The sequence below is a fragment of the Dermacentor albipictus genome, chromosome 10 (genome assembly GCF_038994185.2).
Source record: "Dermacentor albipictus isolate Rhodes 1998 colony chromosome 10, USDA_Dalb.pri_finalv2, whole genome shotgun sequence".
Lineage (NCBI taxonomy): Eukaryota > Metazoa > Arthropoda > Arachnida > Ixodida > Ixodidae > Dermacentor > Dermacentor albipictus.
In genome coordinates this window covers 38,066,468-38,088,077 of record NC_091830.1, presented here as the reverse complement: position 1 = coordinate 38,088,077, position 21,610 = coordinate 38,066,468, and the positions used below count along the sequence as shown (strand labels likewise).

Genomic DNA, 21,610 nt, shown 5'->3' with positions numbered 1-21,610 from the left:
ACGGAAGTCATGATTCAAACAGCGAATTCAGAGCGAAGAGCTAAAGCAAAGGGGGAGATCCTGGAAATAAATTCTACGAAACTGACGTTTATACGTGCGATTGTAACGTGCTTTCTCCATCATATTGTTAAGGATAAATATCATTTCAAAAACGGCGCAATTGGCGCGTACTTCGGGCGTACTTTGGTTAAAATTGCCTAAAGCTAAAGTTTCTTGGCCGGAAGTCCAGCCTTCCTCGTCATTAGTTGGCGTTTATGGCAGATAGCTCCACACAGGGCAGCATTAGTTGGGCATCGGAAGTTTACTGTCGCCATAGGAATACAGGAAAGGTGGCTTGAAACTGGTTAAGGCGGCACAAGAGACACTGCAAATGACAGCAAAGCATAAGTGTACCAACTCTCACGATAGTAAAAAAAAACGCACGAAAAGAAAACAAGACAAAGCAAGAAAGAGTCACCTCTTTACAGCTAATATCAATGAATTTAGTAACAGTATTCAGGCTTTGTTGGCACTATGGGAGTGTGCTTATGGTTAGGACAAAACTGGGTTACACTGCGTTCGCAGGGTCACTGAAGAACGACAAGCACTTCGTGCCATGAGAAAAGATCAGTTTACTGATTCCGACAAATGTGTTGGATTGGCCCTCAATATACAGACGGACAGATTTCAGGCGCATTGTTCTATTGGGCCTCGCATTAGCTGGACGTCGAAACAGTGCATACCAAGTGCTAAAAAAAGCCTTTGTATAAACTAACAAGCCTGTGCAGCGAAATAAAAAGTGCAGGCTACGACTTGAGTGACCTATTCACAGCAAGCGTTTAATGCCTTGGCACATTTCTAGAGGGGTCTGAAAACGAGTTGCTTTGCTTATTTTGTCAGCCCACATGCATGTAGGTCATTTCTTTCAGCAATGTAAAAATGGGGAACAAACATTCGGATTTTGTTGTTAGTGCACACGAAAAACAATGTTGACGCATGCCTTTGAATATTGTCATCAAGTGCTACGGCCATATTTGCTGGGTGAGTATACTCCAAGAAACAAAAACGCTGGGTTATACGCGAGCACCGAATAAAAAATAAAGGTCAGTGGATCCCACACATATGTGAGATTTGGTTAGACGCGAAAATTTCTTGATGTATACAGAAATCTCTTCATTTACCATCTTCTTCATTTCTATGCAGCTAAATGCACCTCGCTCAATGTAGGCACTAGTCGCGTTTTTGTTTTTTTGCGCTAAAGCTACTTCTTCACACTCAGAAGTTTTTGATGCCCACTTCTTCCCTTCTCTGCAGCTGACTCTAGTTTTTCATTTCCGGCTTCCTCACTTATTTATTTATGTATTTGTTTATTCATTTAAAATGTCCCTGCAGGCCTCCTATGAGGCATTGGCTAAGGGTGGCGGTACACAAAAAATAAAAGAATATATATAGTGGGCATATAACAAAACATAATAGACATACATTATTAATACACAGTCGAAGAATGTATACACATCTTATAGAAGCATTAAAGCATTGTACTAAAATAAGAAGCGGTAGTGTACATATTAGAAAAAGGATAAACGATACAGTTCTTTCGTGAAACAATCTAAGAAAATAGTCATTCCAGTACAAATACTAAATAGTACTAAAAATACAAGAATAATAAGTGAAATATTGAGCTCGTAAACAAGAACGCACATAACTAAAAAACAGAAGAAAAAACATTATGCATTTTATTGAAGTTAGGCGGTGGAATATGAACTATTGAGGTGGCGGAATTTATCGGGATTAGATTCGGAGACGATGGCAACAGGAAAAGCCTTCCACAATCGGATGGCACAAGGAAGCGCCGACCAATTGATTGCATGAGTGTTCCCTTAGATGCGTGTGAAGCTGAGACAAATATGTAATCTGCGAGATGCGCAAGGTGCGACTTCAAGCCGTAAAGATTTCCTAGCCGTATGAACGTACTTGTGAAATGATCATATGGGCGCAAAATCACGTCGGGTACTTAGCGGCTGAAGTGAAATATCAAGGTTTATTTGTGAGATGCTTGATTTGCAGGTTTAGTTCCGTGTGATAAACCTGGCGGCCATGTTTTGAAGTGATTCTAATAAGCTGATTAGGTTGTCATGATGGGGTGACCAGATTAAAGAGGCAAATTCGAGCTCGGGGCGAACAAACGTCTGATAAGCTAGCTTGCGGGTGTTGGAGGGCGAATTACATAGGTTTCCGCATAGGTATACCCCAGTGATTTTGAAGCATTAGCACATATAGCAGAAACGTGATGGGTCCAGCAAAGGCTTGGTGCGAGATTATTGGCTAATATTTGTATGAAGTAGCTGTAGAAATTGGCTTATTACTTACGTTATATTGGAAATTAGCGATTGAGTATTTAGAAGTGAAGGACATTACCTTACATTTAGATGAATTAAGGGTCATTAACCAAGTGTTACACCAATTCAACATAAGCTGAAGGTCGTTTTGCAGAATGAGGTGGTCATCGGGGCTGGTTTTACGGCGGTAAATAATGCAGTCATCATCGAATATTCGCAATCGGGATGCTAAGTTATTGGGAAGATCCTCTCAGGCTTTGAGCGACTCATTCACTAAAGATGTTCTGACTACTACGACTTCCCTAGTAGAATAGTAGTAGTAGTAGTAGTAGTAGTAGTAGTAGTAGTAGTAGTAGTAGTAGTAGTAGTAGTAGTAGTAGTAGTAGTAGTAGTAGTAGTAGTAGCAGTAGTAGTAGTAGTAGTAGTAGTAGAAGTAGTAGTAGAAGTAGTAGAATAGTATAATAGTAGTGGAATAGTAGAATAGTAGTAGAATAATACAGGACATAATCACGCTCCAACGATAGCTACGAATGTTGCTCAAGGTGGTGTGCTCTGCGAGACAACCTGTTCTCCCTGATTAGGTAGCTGGAAGCAAAGTATATTTCTCAATGTAGAAACATAGCGCTAGTGGGCGCACGTGATGCTTACTATAACGATTCGACGTTACCGTGCCGTGGTGTAACCTGGCTCAACAAGAACGAGAACTAATAGCGCCGCGCAGTTGTATTTCAAGCTCGCTATAACGGTCAGCCACGTTCATTGAGCCCTGGCTTATTGCGTTGTTTGCAGAGCTTAATAAAATAGCACCGTTCCCTAGTGCCCCATCTCCTTCATCACGAGGACAAATGTCACCAATGTCGGGGAACTCACCAATGTCAAGGGCATCACCTACGCCAGTTGCCTCACCGAAGAAATCGGAAATGTCACCGGGAAGACAAGCGACACCTATTTCAGTGCGTAAGTCGCCAAATGAGAAATGATACCTTTCGCCGGTTTCTTCACATTCAAATACATATTTGAAGCGCAAGGATGTTGCTATTACTCGTCCGCGCTGAGCCCAGCCGCACCAAGTTACCGGTATCCGCGCCAAGTCCTGGTGACTAACGAAGTTTTATTTTAAATATTTCGTGGATCTCATAGAAACAGACGACAACAAACAGCACATTCACAACTGAATGCTTCCGAACCTGAAGCACACGTCGAAGTCCAAGAAAATCAAACTGAGAATTTAAAAGCCGGCGTAATACTCATTCTGGTGGCTGACTGAGTAGGTGGTGTTCTGCTGCTGAGTAAAAAGGTGCGGGTTCGAATCCCGGCCTTGACAGGAGCACTCTGCAGGGGCTAAATTTGTTTCCGTGGTAAACTGCCCGAGGGGACTCAAGATATTTTTGATCGCTCCAACACTGCGCGTGTAGTTCTTTTCGAGGTGTATCGGCTAATGAAAGACGGCAAGATCACATCTCGTGAACAGATTGTGGTTTTGACACGTAATACCCAATAACTTTGGTTTGCTGTAACTGAACCTCTCTTCTGCAGGTACTCCTCGACCGTATCGCCAGAAGCTATTCATCGCTGCAGTCGTACTGCTCGTCATTGTTGGAGCCGCTGTCGTATCCCTCACCGTGTGGACCAGCATCGGGCCTTCTTACAAAGTCAACTACGCTTGCAAGACTCCTATATGTGAAAAGGTGATCATACGCTTATGTGAACGCGTCTTTGGCTAATTTTTCGCGCCGGAAAACACGTGTTTAAAGAAGTGTTATATTTTTCAAGACATCGACTGCACCCGTCGTGGTTGCTTAGATGATTTGGAGTCGCGGGATCAAACCGCGGACACGAAGGCTGCATTTCGATTTGGCCGAATGGCAGAAAATACCCGTGTGCCATGAATTATGTGCCCGGTAAAGAAACCCGGGCGTTCCAACTTAACAAGGAGTCTTCCATTACGGCGTGCCTCATAATAATATCGTGCTTCTGGCATGAAAAACTCAGGAATTTATATTTTTATTGAGCTCAATTGTGTTAAATAACGCGGCATATGTCAGACAGTTTAGTACTTGTGTAACATGGGGATTGAACGCCAACATTTTCTGCAACATGTGCCACAAAGAAAGCTTCTCGAGAACCGCACTGCATTGCTATGTTTATTTATTTCATGTTGCCCTAACGACCCCCTGTCAGAAGGGGAAGTGTGCAAGGAATGTACACCTAAGGTTCAAGTACACCTATACCATGCCAAATGCAAAAAGAAGACAAAAAAACGTGGTAGTTACACACAAGATGCGCTGAGATATTACTGAAGAAACAAGACACGCTGTCAAATGTAAAGTAAGCTGAGAACATGTACTGAAAATATTAAAAAGCACTGCAATTACACATTCCAAGCAGGCACGGCAAAACGGGGTTGACTTTTAATCACATTTTATAGAGGATGGTTGGTAAAACTGAAAGCAAAAGGAGAGGAAGAAAACGCATACAATAATGGCATTAGGACTTGCGATACACGCGAACTGATTTTCGAAATGCTATACAAACATAACAGCCAAACTTAATAAGAGTGAATATCGGAATAGAAAAGGATGTAATTCTGCGCAAACATGCTTATAGAGAATAACGAATTTGTTCACGGAAAAAGGAAATAATACAAAAGATGAAGCCTATAGCTTCTACGTGCAGGTGACGTTTGACGGCACCTGTGTATACAACGCTGAGTGTATTGTTTTGTTCAACAATCCCTTTATAGCGCTTAATAAACTTTGAATTGGCCAGGAAGAAGTTGCTGAATCGCTTCTTCTATAAGAGTACTCCTATAATTATTTATTTTGTAAAATATGTATAAATACAGCAAGCCACTTGGTAAAGCGCGGGGCTGTGTGCAAAGCAGGATGCAACAATGAAGGGAAATAGTGAAAATAGTAATAATGATAACGGAAATGTAAATGACAAATTTCTACCAGCACCTAAAAGCAATAGAGAGTCAAATATTGCACCTTGTCAGTACTAGCTGTAAGTGGATATAACAAAACAATGTGCACATCATCAAGCGAAATGAAGTATAAAAGGAGACTAATTTGACAATTATTGAGGTCATAGCGCTGGATTTGCACGGACAAGAAAGAAGACAGGACGTGCGATAACCGTACACTGATTTTTCTTTCAGAAGAGCATTGTACTTACACCGGGAAAATGACAATTCCGATCACATGTCCCGTTAAGCGGGTCAAATGTGTTTTTCTTTAGCATGTGCTCAGCAGGGTGTCCCACATAACTTTAGCCAAGCTGTTAAAAAGACGCTGGTGCAATATACAAGCATGAGATATACCTCACTATATGGCATCTGTCCTCCTACCTGACCAGCGTAATGTTGCGTAGTAATGAACTGTTTATTAAAAGATTCAAGAACGAAGTTAGATTATTTCTTTTTCAAGTAAGGACGTCTTTTCCAATGGGAAAACTGTTGTTGCTTCCTAACACGTAGCATTCATTAGTTTTCAGTGCCCCGTATGTGTGCTTTTGCACCCTCTTTTCGCAGCGTGCTAAATACGAAAAGTGGCACGTGATTAAGCCTACGCTTTCCATGATAGTTGTGACCCCAGAAGGGATTTGACGCACGACGAATGTGATATTTGAGCATGCAATAACCGCCTTTTGATGGAATACCCGCCTGTCGTTAAAAAAGTAGAAGGGCGTTCACAATTTCCACACCAGGCAATTATTTATAATATCAAAAATTAATTATAAAAATGTTGTCATGATGGCAGAAGAGCACTCATCACCGAACAGCATTAGTCCCGTCACTACGTAATGAATGATTCTTTTTTAGCAGAATGGCTAACGCATTACGATGCTACAGGAAGCGAGACTACGTTCAGTAAGAGCATGACCGGAAAGAACGGCACCCGGAACTAAGCATATTTATAGCGGGATTCATTTTTATAGATATGATGACAGCACGCGTACATACATTGGCTCAACGCAATAAGGCCCTTGAGATATACAATCTAAGAAAAATGCATATCCATTCTAACGCGTGATGAAATGTTTAATGTTGAGTGCGATGAGAAGTCATAGACGTTTCACTGATGAGACGCCCGATTTTTGTTAGTGACGACCCTATAAGAGGTCAAAAGAAAGTGAAGCCAAAGAAATCATAAGGGAAAATATTTGTCGTTTGAATTGAAATCGAGGTAAAAAGAAATGAAAATGTACAAAAGAAAAGAAACACGAAGCAACAATTTCCCGCAGGTATAGAAGCTGAAGCCAATTCCTCCCGGTTGCGTGTGCGAAGCTCTTACATACGTAGCTATGGCAACAGCTGTTACCACGTCCCCATTCTTGGTATCTGGTCCTGATAATGTTAACCAGTGGCACTTATAAATGCGTGACGGTGGATATGGCACATCCTGACCACTGGCGTCCCGTATTATATGGACATTAATAGCAGCCAGCCTGACAATAAAACACACCTGTTCATGCTCAAGTTATCAAACTTCATCCTATTCATTACGTGTGCAAGTTTTGTTTCGCTTTATCTGAGCATTTGTGCATTTCAATTAGAGCTAATAATTCCCATTACGATTTCTATTGCTTCATTATCTGTTAGCTACTTATGGGTGTAACTATTAAACACACCGTGTTCTTTTTTTTAATTGGAACAGTTTTTTAAACAATAGCCTACAAAATAGTCTCGGGTTAGGTCACGAAAGGTGTGTTATTTGCCCAGGCGGGCATAATTCGCAACAAAAATCGGCGTGTGCCCTTTCACTAAAAGAATTAATACAATAATTACTTGTTAGCCACCAATTATTCTACGTCATGTTTATATTGCACTGTTGTAGGGCGTCGTCGGAAGTCTTATTTTGTGTTTTGAAATGGCAGCGAAGATCAAGATAACTGCTGTCAAATTATTTGTTATATTCGCCTCAGAACGCGCACGGAACCGTGAAGCGCGGCTGGAGGCGTCACCTTCCTGTGACGTAGCATGGCAGCGTCCAGTGAAGGTAGGTCACACCACGCAATAAAGTGGTCCGTACTGTTCTTGCTGCTAAACTGAATACGTATTCAATCGGGAAGTGCGCAAAGCGCCAACCGGAAACAGTATGGAGCAGCACGGAAGCGCGACGGAAGCTTCATTTGACGTCGGCCTTGTACGTCATGGAGGGTTTGAACGGGGAGCAGCGCTTCGCGGAGCCGCGTGCGTAATCAGGTAAATTTAACGAAGAGGCCAGTTATATGCTGGCCCATGTGACCACTTTGAGTTGCAGAAACTCAGAACTACACTTTCAGTCTCGGAAGAGAACAGCAATTTACAATAGGCAGCGAGGCACTGGAAGTCGTAAGGGAATACATCTACTTAGGACAGGTAGTGACTGCGGATCCGGATCATGAGACGGAAATAACAAGAATAAGAATAGGTTAGGGTGCGATTGGCAGGCATTCTCAGATTATGAACAGCAGGTTGCCATTATCCCTCAAGAGAAAAGTGTATAATAGCTGCGTCTTACCAGTACTCACCTACGGGGCAGAAACCTGGAGGCTTAGGAAAAGGGTTCTACTCAAATTGAGGACGACGCAACGAGCAATGGAAAGAAGAATGATAGGTGTAACGTTAAGGGAAAAGAAAAGAGCAGATTGGGTGAGGGAACAAACGCGAGTTAATGACATCTTAGGGGAAATCAAGAAAAAGAAATGGGCATGGGCAGGACGTGTAATGAGGAGGGAAGATAACCGATGGTCATTAAGGGTTACGGACTGGATCCCAAGGGAAGGGAAGCGTAGCAGGGGGCGGCCAAAAGTTAGGTGGGCGGATGAGATTAAGAAGTTTGCAGGGACGGCATGGCCACAATTAGTACATGACCGGGGTCGGTGGGGAAATATGGGAGAGGCATTTGCCCTGCAGTGGGCGTAACCAGGCAGATGATGATGATGATGATGGTGATAATGACACTTTCATGACGACTCCCCTCAACTTTTGACGTCATGAGCGCGCGAGGTGCGCTCGTGCTTGGCTAGCGTGGTCGCTACCCGGTTCGCAAGCGCGCCAGGTGTTCTCTGAGGGGAGAGGGCATTGCCGCGACGGCACGTCACCAGCGCGCCTCGGCGTAGTAGACACGGTAACAGATGCGGTGAGTAGATGCGCCGCGGAATGTCGCGTCGATACCCTGTAGGCGACCGCTGCTGCTTCCTCGGTCCTTCGTCGCACAGAGCTTCTGCGGCAAGGTGCGTCCTTGATTTGTCAGCCAAGAAGCTGACATAGAAACTTAAAAAAGAAAGTATTTCACACTGATTTAACCGCAGAACTAGATGACGTACCCCGCACCCAAACTCGAAAACATTACTCGCCGTGCAAAACTTGAAAGACCGCTCAGTGGGGATGAATTGGATATTTATGATTTCACTTTCACAACTAGCTCGTTAGAAGTGCTTAGATTTCTACGGATTCTTTTGTCATGCAAATTATGTCCGCCTGTGCAGATAATTGGAGTGTAGTAATGTATTTCGCGTAAATCTTGGTCGCGTATTTAACAAAGAAGAAGCGCTCGAAAAAGAAACAACATACATACATACATACATACATACATACATACATACATACATACATACATACATACATAGATACATACATACATACATACATACATACATACATACATACATACATACATACATACATGCATGCTTGCATACATACATACATACATACATACATACATACATACATACATACATACATACATACATACATACATACCTACATACATACATACATACATACATACATACATACATACATACATACATACATACATACATACATACATACATACATACATACATACGCGGACAAACATTTTGTGCGTTTCGTTTATCTAGATAAGAAGATCACATGCTGTTTTTTTAATGTTCCAGGAAGAGTTTGTTGGCCTTATGGAAGCCTGGCCCCTGCTTGATATGTTAGGTTATAATAGTTAGTGCGTGAGTCGTCGTGTTTATTCTGCTTTTCAATGGATACAATGCTAGCAACCTAGTATGCGCTACGCTTGTGTGATAATTTATTAATTCCTCATTTCAATTAAACAGAACAAACAGGTTCTATGCTTTCCGTGGCTTCGTTATCCCTCTCTTCGTATGAGTAACAAGAATGGAGTTCCTTACTTCCCCTCGTGTTAAACCTTTTAAATGAGGTGCCGATTCTCGTAAATAATCGGATGTGCTATTTCAGTGCTGCACTGTGGGATATTTTTTCCTGTTAACCATCGCACAACATCGCGTCTTCGCATCCCCAGAGCATGATTTTCTGTGGCATGTATAAAAGGTCAGTAAGGCCGTCTCTTCGATTTGTGTCCGTCTATCGCCAGACACTTTGACACTTAAAAGCGCTATGGAGTTCCTTTCCCACATGGCGCGCAAGAATAATCGTTAACCGTGGGTCCAGGTGATGAAGCAGCTTTCGGAGTTCGCCAATTCCACGGTGAAACCGTGCGACGACTTTTACTCCCACGTGTGCGGTCACTGGTTGCGAATGGCCGAGGGGAGCACGTTCATGAGGGACGCCAAGAAGCAGTTCACACACAGACGCCACGCGCTGCTCACCTCCCCGTTCAACTCGAGTGAACCCAACAGCGAGGTGCTTGAGACGGCGCAAGCGTTCTACACGTCTTGCCTGGCCATGTTCGGCGAGGCGGTGGAGCTCAAGACGGCACTCAACGAGCTTTACTCGGTGCGTATGAGGGAAGTTTTACGGTGTTAAGGTGTTGCCCTGTTAAGGTTGTAAAGCAGTGATTTGGGCTTGTTGGTAAGACATCGTGAGGCTTATAGCGCGTTAAAAAAACAAGGACGAAGGTGAGACGTTAGCGCCTGTGTGTGTCACGTCTTACCTTCGTCCTTGTCTTTTTAACGCGCTATAAGCCTCACCTGTTAAGGTGTTGCCCTTTGCGGACTGCCTTGTAATCCCGGAAACTCAAATGTGAGAGATCTGATTGGTCCAATTTGTGAGATTATATGAGATTATATGTGAGATTATATGTGAGACTATATGGTCCCACTTCGCGCTGCCTGGTGGCGCAAAGTGGGACCATATAAGAATCTACCTTATATTTTCAGTAACTGATTTTAACTGATTTTAACTGATTTCAGTAACTCATTTTTTCCAAACTGTATTTCACGTCCCAGAAACTACTCTGAGTTTAGAAGAAGCCTTGCATATTCACCCTACTGTTTCAGTGAAAACACTTGAAATCACCCCGCAAGGAATATTTCAGCAACTAGTCAAATTAGATATGAAAAAATCGAGCGGTCCCGATAATATACCTGCAGTATTTCTGAAACGATACGCAGAATGGGTGTCACATTATCAAACTATCTTCTTTGGAAAATCTTATACAAGTCGCTCACTGCCGCAAGACTGACGCACCGCATTCGTGATATCTTTATTTAAAGGAGGTAATCGAAGAGAAGCAACAAATTATGGTCCAGTGTCACTTACTTAAGTTACTTGCAATGTCTTCGAACATATAATAGCGAAACACATAATCAGCTTCTTAGATCAGAACAATTTACTATATCCTTACCAACATGGCTTTAGGACCGGGTTATCAACTGTTACACAGTTAATAGAAACAATTCATGACTTTGCAGGTGCAGTAGATATAGGAAAAGAGGTTGATGTGGTTTGCGTGGATTTTGCAAAATCTTTTGATAAAGTACCTCATGTCCAATTAATCTTCAACTTACGTAATGCAGGAAAAAATGAATTTATAATAAAATGTTTTGAAGCATATTTAACAAACCGCACGCGGGTGGTTAAAGTGGATGGTTATGTATCAGATTCATTAGCTGTACTCTTAGGAGTGCTCCAAGTCTCAGTACTGGGACCACTATTTTTTTCCTTTATATCAATGACATCAGTAGCGTGGCAGGAGAGGGTGTTAAGGTTAAGCTCTTCGCAGACGATTACTTAATTTACTCCACAATTACTTAACTAGATGGCTAGCTTAAGATTCAAGAATGTTTGCAAAATTTAGATGATTGTTGTATGAAATGGAAAATAGAAATAAATATCCCAAATCGACATATACGCGCATCAGCAAAAAGAAAACTATCTATTCTTTTTTTACAGCATTGAATGGCATTTATTGGAGAATGCGCACCAGTTCAAGTATGCAGAGGTAACAACACGAAATTTGACATGGACCCAATATATAGATAACAGCTGAACGACTGCCTATCAAAAGTTATACTTTCTGAGAGAAAAACTGGAACATGCATCGCGTAATGTAAAACTTATTGCCTGCACCTTTTTCACTAGGATGACACTAGAATATTCAGTCGTTGTTTGGAGTTCCCATCAAGTGGCGCTTAAGAGGTAGTTCGAAAGGACACAGAGAGTGGCGGCGCGTTTTATTTTTTCGACGTGCCAAAGGAAGGAATCAGTCACGGTTATGTTACTGCGTTGCAACTTGTATCTTCTTGAGGTACGTAGAAAGAAATATAGGCTGAAGGTACTTCATCAATAATTTGCAGGATCAACTTAAGATTGATACGCTCAAATATCTACACGCCCCAGGCAAAAATAATTTCGCGAACTAACCTCGACCACGTGACAAAACCGTACCGTACCAACAGTGATACCTTTCGATACTCATTTTTTGCGGATGCGATAGAAATGTGGAACCAATTGCGAATTCACATTCATTAATTCGCGCATTCATTTTTCTCTTATATAGTTAGATGAATGCGCGATATTGCACAGGCATAAGAATGAAGATACGCGAACTTATTGTAGAGGCATGGCATACCTATAATGATGCAAGTGTATGCGTGAGTCAGCCTTCGATTACTTTACATAAGGAAGACATTAAGTGCCTTAACAGTTATCTCTCATGTAGACTGGCACATGTACCCGACTGACACGTGGTGATATCATTCCTGAGCTCATGCAGATGAGATTTGCGTTTTTTTTCTTTTTTCACCTTAGTGCGCCCGTCAGTTGATAGTCGGCGTTTGTGTTGCCCACTTCTCTACTCTTGTGTCCCATCTGCACGCCTTATCTCTTTTTTGCATAATGAATCTTTACCAACTAGCTCAGCTTTCTGTCGCTCTAAGATAAACAGTAATCTGGTCATCGTAACTCCGCATTTCACGGAACAAGCTAAGAAACGATTGAGCTACCAAGGCCATCAAATTCAGGCAAACGTCGACAAGCAAAGCAACACACCGTGTGAGGGGGGCGTATTGATTGGCGCGAAAAAAAGGCAGTTATTGCTAATGATAAAGAAAAATAGAGCTGTTCTTTCTTTTCTCGGCTCGTGCATTTCAATTTGAATAAAATTTATTTTCCTTGAATTATTCTTATTGTGCCTCGCTTTAATTAAACAAAAAACGTTTTTTTCCACGATGTTTCTCCCCTCCTCACATAGTCGCGCTTCAATTGCTGCTCCCATAACCACCCTCGCTGATGTCGGTGACAAGTTGTTCTGAATCGCTTGTCGCCCGAAGCATCGCGACCTATTTGGATCGATCTTGCTTCTCTCGAGTTGTCCGTCGTCAGCACTGCGCTACATTACTTGTAGCTCACTTTGCATTGAATCGATAGACAGCCACGGATGTCCCTTCTCTCTCTGCTGCTGCCGCGTTCCCTCACGCCAGCGTTCCGACAGTGAGTGCCTGCAGTCATCGAGTATGATGCGTTGATGTTTTCTGGGCGCGCTCACACCCTGCTTATTAGTTTGGTCAGCAAGCGAACGTTTACAACTTGATACGACAGCTGAAAGGACTATCCTTTCTTCGTATGGCTGTCTGCTAGTTTGCTATAACAATTGATGCTTCGCCTTTTGGGCGAAACTGCGTCTTTCCATTTGTTGCTGTCTGTCTTCCTGCGCACTTCACTTGAGAAAACCTGCAATATCCTGAATAACAACAACATGGTTCCAATCGTATGCAAATATCCCACCGTAGCGATTTGCAGGTCCTGACTGTCCCTTTATAATACTTACGGCTTCGCAAGTATAATATGGCATGTGGCTTCGCTGTCATAATGGCTGGTAGTGTTCTAACCAATAGGCTACTTTTTACCTACAGTGACGACTTCTCCGCTAAAATCAATATTGTGTGCGACAATTACGAATCACTCTCCGACGCCTAATTTCCTTATTCTAGTTTTATAATATCTTTATTCTGCTTAAGTATAGTACTAACCTTATTCCTATGTCTCATCTCCCAATCCCCAACTTGTCCCGTGGATTTAATGATTCCTTCTAGAGTCTATCTTTGTCATTCCCAGGCACGGAGTAGCGCCTCCACAATTTTAGAGCTAACAATCAACGAGACTCGTAAAAACTGAATTCAAGGTGAAAAAATATTTTACATAATACAACCCTTAATTTTAAGTGCAAGAAACAGGAACTAGTGCACTCAGTGCCAAATGATATTTAATGCCAACAATATTGCACTACGCATTCTAACTACAAGAAATACAATTCTGTGCAAGACTACAGCGTATACAATTCAATAGAAACTACGTATCTATAGCTCAAATTTTCTGACGCTACACATAATCTAGAAGGGGGCCGACACTTGAAATAATGAACTGTGGATATAGAAGTTACATAGACAGGGATAAAATGTCTCAGCCAGGCTAGTCACTGTTTCGGTAAATTGACCTGTATTTGTCAAAGTCGATTTTGTAATCTTCGGAAGGTTAGTTTATCCCAGTTAATGTAACTTCTATGACATCACACATATGCAATTATGAGCGATTATCACGCCTTTACTAATTGTCCTCACCACTAGAACAGCGTTGTCTTCTCTTCTAGTTTCTCTTCTCTACGCCATTACCACGCCTCGTCCATATTAGGATGGAGCGAGGTAACTTCGCTGTGGTTTGGTCACTGTCGTATTTTAACTCATTCGCAGGCGTTAAATGTGTCCGTAAAGAAATGGCTAGCCGAAACCCGGTGGCAGAGGTTCTTCTCCGACTGCTTCGACCTGTCGCTCAAGAATCACTTTCACAGCCTCTTCAAGGTCAACCGCTACTCTGCGGCCGAGGGTCCCTACTTCTCTGTGCTCCTCGGTCGCAGCTTCTACCAGCAGATGCAGCACAGTGAACCGGTCATCCGGACGAAAGAGTACATGCGACGAGTGCTGGAGAAAATCGGAGAGGCGGCGCCCTCCCACAAAGTGATTGAAGAGGTTATCACACTGGACAGCGCCTGGCAAACGCGGGGCGCCATGAAAGGCGCGCCGACGTCACCGGCGCGCGTCGCCGACGTGTCGTGCGGACCATTCACGGCCGACACGTGGGGAGCGAAGTTCGCAGAGCACGGTGCCTCCAACGACACTGCCGTACGCACAGCGAAATTCAGCCTCACTTGCGCGTTCATGGAGCACGTTCTCTTGAACTCGAGCTCGCAGGCCAGAGCCCTGTACTTGCTGACGCTTCTGGCGGCTCACGTGTTGACCTACGACTTCCAGCTCTCGATATCGAGGTCTACGCAGGCGCTGATGAGCATTTGCCAGCGCGGAGCGAGGCGTGTCTTCAGGGAGATGTGGGTGCACGCGCTCTCCCAGATGCTCTCCCTAAAGAGGCCCTACGTGCGAGACATCAGGAACTACACCGACTTCGGCACGCGACTGCGGCGGGTCATCTCCGAGCGTGACTGGATGAGCGCCGAAGACCGCGAGGCGTGCTTAGAGCGAGTGGAGGGGTTCCAGGTGACCGTCTTTCCGGACAGCGCGATGAGCGTCCAGCAGTTGGAGTGCAGTCCCTTCGGGCAGGGCGACAGGAGCATCAGCCGCTTCAGCCTGAGCAGCACGTTCATCAAGAACTTCGTGCACGTCCTCAAGGTCCAGTTGAGCCCGTCCTGTCTTCACAGTCCTCACACGTCAACGCCAGGTAGAACTCTAGATGCTTTCCTTGGCACCGACATCATGCTCGACTTGGCAAAGAAGACGGTCATCGTCCCGCAGTTTCTGGGCGTGGAGCCACTGTTTTACGTGGGAGATGTGGATAGATTCATCAACATCGCCACTGTGACTACGCTGGTGGCCAGCCTGGGAGCGACCATAGCCAAGCGCCCACTCAAAGTCTCGGACGTCAGTGGTGTGAGCGAGTCCACCGAGGGGCAGTGGAGCGATGAGACGTCCGGAAAATACGATGACATCTCACGTTGCCTCGCAGCAAAGTATAAACTACCTGGCGACAAGTCAGGCAACGAGACCAAGTTGGACGACGTTTTTGCGATCATGGATGGTATAAGGGTCGCCAAAATTACGAAGGACGAGTTTGATGAGGAAGACGCTGAAACGAACGAGAGGCACTTAACTGCCACCGACGCGCTGTTCTTTAAGCGCGCTTGCTTGTCACTTTGTGCGTCCAACAAGGTAGATGTGCATGTCACAGAGCACAGCTTCTCCAAAGCCTCCGCGGCATGCAACTACGGCGTCGGCAGGATGCGAGAATTCCACAGTGCGTTTGGATGCAACGAGAAAGATCGAATGTGGACCATAATGCAGTGCTTTGACCGATACACAGAAAAAGAATAGGATCCTCGTTAACTTATGCATGGTCATATTTTGCCATCTTAATCGTCGTTACTAATTAGTGTACGTTTGATTTCCTTTGTATTGTAAGCGTCGGGATTATCTACTAAGCTAAACCTTGTTTTCTTTTTGGTATTTCCTTTTGATGCTTTGCAACAAAGTTACCCTCTACGTGCTAAAGTGCAAGAGCACGTTCTTGCTAATGTGACGTCTTCCCTATACATTGTGTAATTATCAGAAGCTGATATGTGTGACGAATTCATATCAAAGACGATGTTGGTGAACACGACTGTATTATGTCGAACATGACACCAAGTTACTTTATTTCTTAGCTCTGTAATGTGGCTCACTGAAACTGCTACGATACGCGCAGCTTATTAAATATGAGACAAATATTTTTGCTCGAATTGACACACTTTTCATGAAACGTGGACGTGACTTGAAGTCGGGTGTCATTCTGTGCATTGACATATTATAGCCCTAAAGACTTCATTGTTGCAAACGTCACATGTTGAAATTGTAGTGGACAGTGGTTTAATGTATTCCTTTGGGTAAAATCGCAAGGAAATACTCGTGAAGAAAGTCTGGTGCGTTGCCAGTATCAGTGCTCTAGGGAGTGAACACCTTGATTAGGCTACTACGGACTTTACAGTTTAATTCTAAATAAAATGTGTGAATTGCCATTGCATTTAAAATTCTATAAAAATTCCGTGAAATAACGCAGCCAGAACAAAAGCTCTAAACAGAATATAAAGAATGTACCTTGTGGTTATTTACATCAGCAATGAACTCAATGCTTGAAATTGCCGATTGCACACCTAACAAAGTGATACGGTATTTCCGCAAATACGACATAGAGCTATGCAGAACACGCGTCAAATAGTTTACTCAACTCTATAGAACAACGCGATGAAATATTACGCAGTTTTATATTTGGCGCTATATCAGAAATTCGATAAATATATTTTATATTAGTTATTATTAAAGATATGCAGTATGCCAAACATTTTCACCTGTTTTTGTTTTTCAGTGCTGCTGTTCTAAAGAGAATAAACATTGTGAGGCATTATGGAAGTGCAAAGAGGGTAAATTCATTCAGGCTGTGCAGAGTAACCCAAGTACACTAAAGTAGTAACATGATAAACTGTTGATCAATGCTACACCGGTAGCCTCAAATGGATGAAATAACTATCGGTATCTACATACGTCTAGTATTTGTACAGTGGTTTGAAGTATTTACATAGAGTGCAGGTTCAACTGTCGAAATGCATAAACAGATAGCGGAGCATCTGTTTCGGAAAATTAACTCATGAGAGACACAAGAAAGACTTACATGGTCAATTCCTTGCGATATCGAAACAGGGTGTATATTTTACATTTTTTTTATTTTGTCTGAAAACTTCTCTTTCCGCACACGAGACGGAATAATGCTGAACTGAAACGTTTTTTTTAACAGAAAGCTATTTGTAAACTGGAAAGAACCGTCGGAGGTCGTTGGGCAATGAAATTTTACGCGATGTGCTTTTTCTTAAAATTCGTGAAAATGCTTAAGGGCATTCAAATATGATATAGCAAATGTATATTTCAAGTGCAAGTAGAAGTAACGAGGAACTAGATTACGACGTTTTGTGTATTTATAAAAAAAGTAAAATTTTAGAAAATATCGAGAATGCAACATTTTTCAAGCGTGGTCATTTTTAGGAGTGCGTTCCTACTTTTATGTACATCCCACCTAGTTTAAGTTTGCAGCAGATGTGGGCTTTTAGGTGGATGACGAGCCTGTGCAATTTTATTCGTGTAATAACATTTAAAATAATAACGTTTTACTGAAGACATCAAAATATTAAGTATTGATTTCTTGAAGAATGTCGATATACCCCCTTCTTTCGATCTCGTTCACGGTCGCTCAAATTGTTCTATGAAGCGTGCACAATAGCGCTATAAAAACATGTGGTGTCACTTGTATTGGAACGAAGTTACAATGTTGGAATAATATTGGAATAATATATTGGAATTTTATTCGTGTAATAACATTTAAAATAATAACGTTTTACTGAAGACATCAAAATATTAAGTATTGATTTCTTGAAGAATGTCGATACACCCCCTTCTTTCGATCTCGTTCACGGTCGCTCAAATTGTTCTATGAAGCGTGCACAATAGCGCTAGAAAAACATGTGGTGTCACTTGTATTGGAACGAAGTTACAATGTTGGAAGCTTGAGAGGAAGACTGAGTACTTCCAAGACGTGGAAGTTATTGAGGTATTTAATCAACCCGGCCAGCAGCAAAACGGAATCCCACCACAATATGGCCCGAGTAATTCACCAATTTCCTGGAAATGAGGCGGACCTCCTTTTGGCTCTCAAAGCCCAGTACTTTCCCACACAGCCATCGGAGCCTCTGCCACCCTACACCGGCACCCCTAACGAGCTCCTAGATGAGGACATTCATCTACATGAGGTAACAGCGGCGATAATGGGCTTGAGACGCCACACAGCCCCGGGAATGGACCAAATTACCAATAAGGCACTCGTAAATCTTGACAGCCCCTCGCTACTAGAGCTTACCGCTCATCTTAATGAAGTATGGAGGAAAGGAAACCTTCCCGAGGACTGGAAAATAGCCGAGGTTCGTCTGATACCGAAGCCAGGCAAGCCACAAGCCATTGAGAACCTACGACCGATCTCCCTCACTTCGTGTGTAGGAAAGCTCCTAGAGCACATCGTTCTCAATCGGTTACAACCATTCCTGGAAGACTCGGGGAAACTTCCAACAACGATGATAGGATTCCGTCCACACCTCTCAACTCAAGACATCCTACTTCAGCTGAAAGAGGAGGTGATTGTACCAGCGACACGCAACTCCCCCACGGCTATCCTCGCCTTAGATATTAAAGGGGCGTTCGATAACGTCAAGCACACAGCAATCTTACAGAGGCTAAACGCGCTGGGCTGTGGGGCCAGGACGTACTCCTATATCAGAGATTTCCTCTCCGATAGAAAAGCCATCCTAAAGGTCGGGGACAAAGCCACAAACCCCTTCCTACTGGGCGGGCGCGGCACACCACAGGGCGCAGTGTTATCCCCTCTCCTTTTCAATATCGCCCTAATAGGCCTACCACCGCTCCTCGATAACATCCCAGGGATCCGGCATGGCCTATATGCCGACGACATTACCATCTGGTCGTCCACAGGGTCCATCGGGGAAATGGAGAGCCGCTTGCAGGAAGCTGCAGACGTGGTGAGCGACTATGCTAAGTCATGCGGGCTCAGCTGCGCCCCCCAAAAGTCGGAGCTACTCCTGGTCTCACCGCGAAAGAAGCACAGAAGCGACTCGCCCACTATCAACATACGACTGGAGGGACACACCATCGTTCCGTCTCAGAGCGTAAAGATATTGGGAATGGTTTTCCAGTTGGATCGCACCAATACAATATTAATTCAAAAGCTTAAGAATACAACAGCCCAAGTTACGCACATGATCCGGCGAATAACAACCAAGACAAGAGGCCTGGGGGAGGCGGACACGCTTCGGCTTGTCCAAGCCTTCGTCGTGTCTCGAATAACTTACGCTATTCCGTACGCACTACTCAACGAGACGGAACTCAAGAAAATCAACACAATGATCAGAAAGGCATATAAGCAGGCGATGGGCCTGCCAATCAGTACGTCCACAGAACGCCTACTACGACTAGGTGTGCACAACACGGCCGAGGAGCTGATCGAGGCACATTTATCCAGTCAGCGAACAAGGCTGGCGATTACGGAAGCAGGGAGATCTATTCTCTTACGCCTGGGGCTCTCTGCCCCTCTGAGCCATCCGCCGCCTCAGACTGTGAGCTTACCCCATGCCATCCGGAGAAACATCACCGTACGTCCTCTACCTCGCAATATGCACCCAGTGCACCACGCAGAGCGAAGGGAGGCCCGCGCCCTGGCCATACACAAGCGATACGGAACTTTATCCTCTACAGCCTACACTGACGCGGCTTCTTACTCCAGACGCGCAGCCACAACAGCCACCGTAGTCGTCAACACAGAACATCGGAGCAGCATTTCGCTCACACGACACAATCCCCTCCAAGCCGAGGAAGCGGCCATAGCCCTCGCTCTCTCCCAAACAGAGGTCGAAGTCATAGTGACCGACTCCCAACAGGCGTGCCGCAACTTTGCTAGCGGCAGAATTCATGCCACTACACTCCGGATCATCAAGCAAAAGCCGCCAACGAGATCAGTCATGATCATCTGGGCGCCAGCTCATCAAGGCATTCCTGGCAACGAGGTCGCCAACCACGTGGCTCGAGATCTGACCCACCGAGCCGACGCCGAGGAATCTGAACCCGAGCGTATGCACCCTCTAGTCTATTACCAAGACATCACACAACACTACAAGCTAACCCGCAGAACATATGCACCCCCACACAAGTCACTACCTAGAGAGCAGGAGCGATTCCTCCGAGCTCTACAGGTCAATACATTCCCCCACCCAACCAGAAATCACCTCATAGACCCTACAAAATTCTCTCCGCAATGCCGCTTCTGCGCAGAGCCCGGGTCCCTCAGGCACATAGTAGGGGGTTGCAGAGCGGCACCATTAAATCATCCGAACCCTTACCCCACTAACGAGCTTTGGGAGAGAGCCTTGGCCAGCTCCGACCTCGAGGATCAGCAACGGCTGATTGCGAGGGCCCTGGACGCGGCCCGAGCTCAAGGCATCCTGGAATGAGGACGCCTCTCCCTAGCTGCATTTACCTAATAAAAATGTTTATTCTACAATGTTGGAATATTGTGTCTTGAGAGAGCGGTAGGTAGTGCGGAAAAACATTTCTTGCCAAAAGATAATATTATACGCTTCCTCCTCTTCTGAGCCTTTCTCAACGCCAAGCACCAGAGATTTGCGTTCGGTACAGCAACTGTATAGCCCTGCACTCTTTTTTTGATGGCCGTGCCAAAGTGAGAGCTGTGGAAATATACAGTGGGCTCGCGATATTTGCCTTGTGCAGTGTTTCAGCGTGCCCGTTCAGGCAGCATCGAAGTGCAGATGACGGTGAAATGCGTATGTGCAGAGGACAGTGCAGGGCATTGCCCTGCCAGTAAGCAAAGGAAGCGAGAAAGGTCTGAGTTTTATGGTATGTATGGCGTGAGATCCGAGTGACCATCTGCCGTCTACGTCTCTGCTTGGTTCCAGGCGTGGTTTAAGTTATCGAATACAACCTCTTGAGTTACATCGGCCTGAGTGAGCAATGATGGTGCGCAGCGTCTGGACAGCTATGGCTAGGCGTTACAGTTGGTACCGAGTTTTGTGCCGACTGCCTCGTGGGGCACAAGAATAGAATTCAGTACGAGTGAAATTTCCGTGGTGTCAAAGATGACGCGTCTATGCTGCGCGAGGCCTTGTGACAAGGTGCGCGTCAAAACAGCGGTGGAGTTTAGATGTGTCAACACCGCTTCAAGCCTTTTCAGACTCTGGACCAGTGCCGTCTTCTTCCTTGAGGAAGAGGCGGTCGGTGAGCGGAACAGGTACATAAAGTTCACTGACGATTCACCCTTGCGGTGCCCCAGTCGTGTTCCTCTAAGACAAAGAAAAGTTTACGCAAGGAGGATGCAGAGCGAAATCCAAAGTGTTGTTGCAATCGAAATTCACTCTTCTGGGAGAAGTGATGGCCGTGAACGCTTGAGGAATCTTTGGGATGCTGCCTTAAAGGGTCGGGCAACTTGATGAAAGCCCACGATGCACCTACATCTTATCAAG

The 21,610-nt window shown here is 44.3% G+C and overlaps 1 protein-coding gene across 6 annotated transcripts in view; it reads left to right on the top strand.

Moving 5' to 3' along the window:
- LOC135911886 (uncharacterized) overlaps positions 1–16,545 on the top strand; it is a 166,256-nt gene extending 149,711 nt beyond the window's left edge. For 5 of the 6 annotated variants that reach the window (XM_070526781.1, XM_070526783.1, XM_070526782.1 and 2 more), the window contains 4 exons: positions 3,108–3,275; positions 3,855–4,006; positions 9,754–10,038; positions 14,232–16,545. In XM_070526781.1, coding sequence (XP_070382882.1) covers positions 3,108–3,275; positions 3,855–4,006; positions 9,754–10,038; positions 14,232–15,860 — 2,234 coding nt within the window. In that variant the 3' untranslated portion in view covers positions 15,861–16,545. The remainder of the gene's footprint in view (positions 1–3,107; positions 3,276–3,854; positions 4,007–9,753; positions 10,039–14,231) is intronic. The other variant, XM_065444234.2, reaches the window with a different exon arrangement.
- Positions 16,546–21,610: the final 5,065 nt, after the last annotated feature.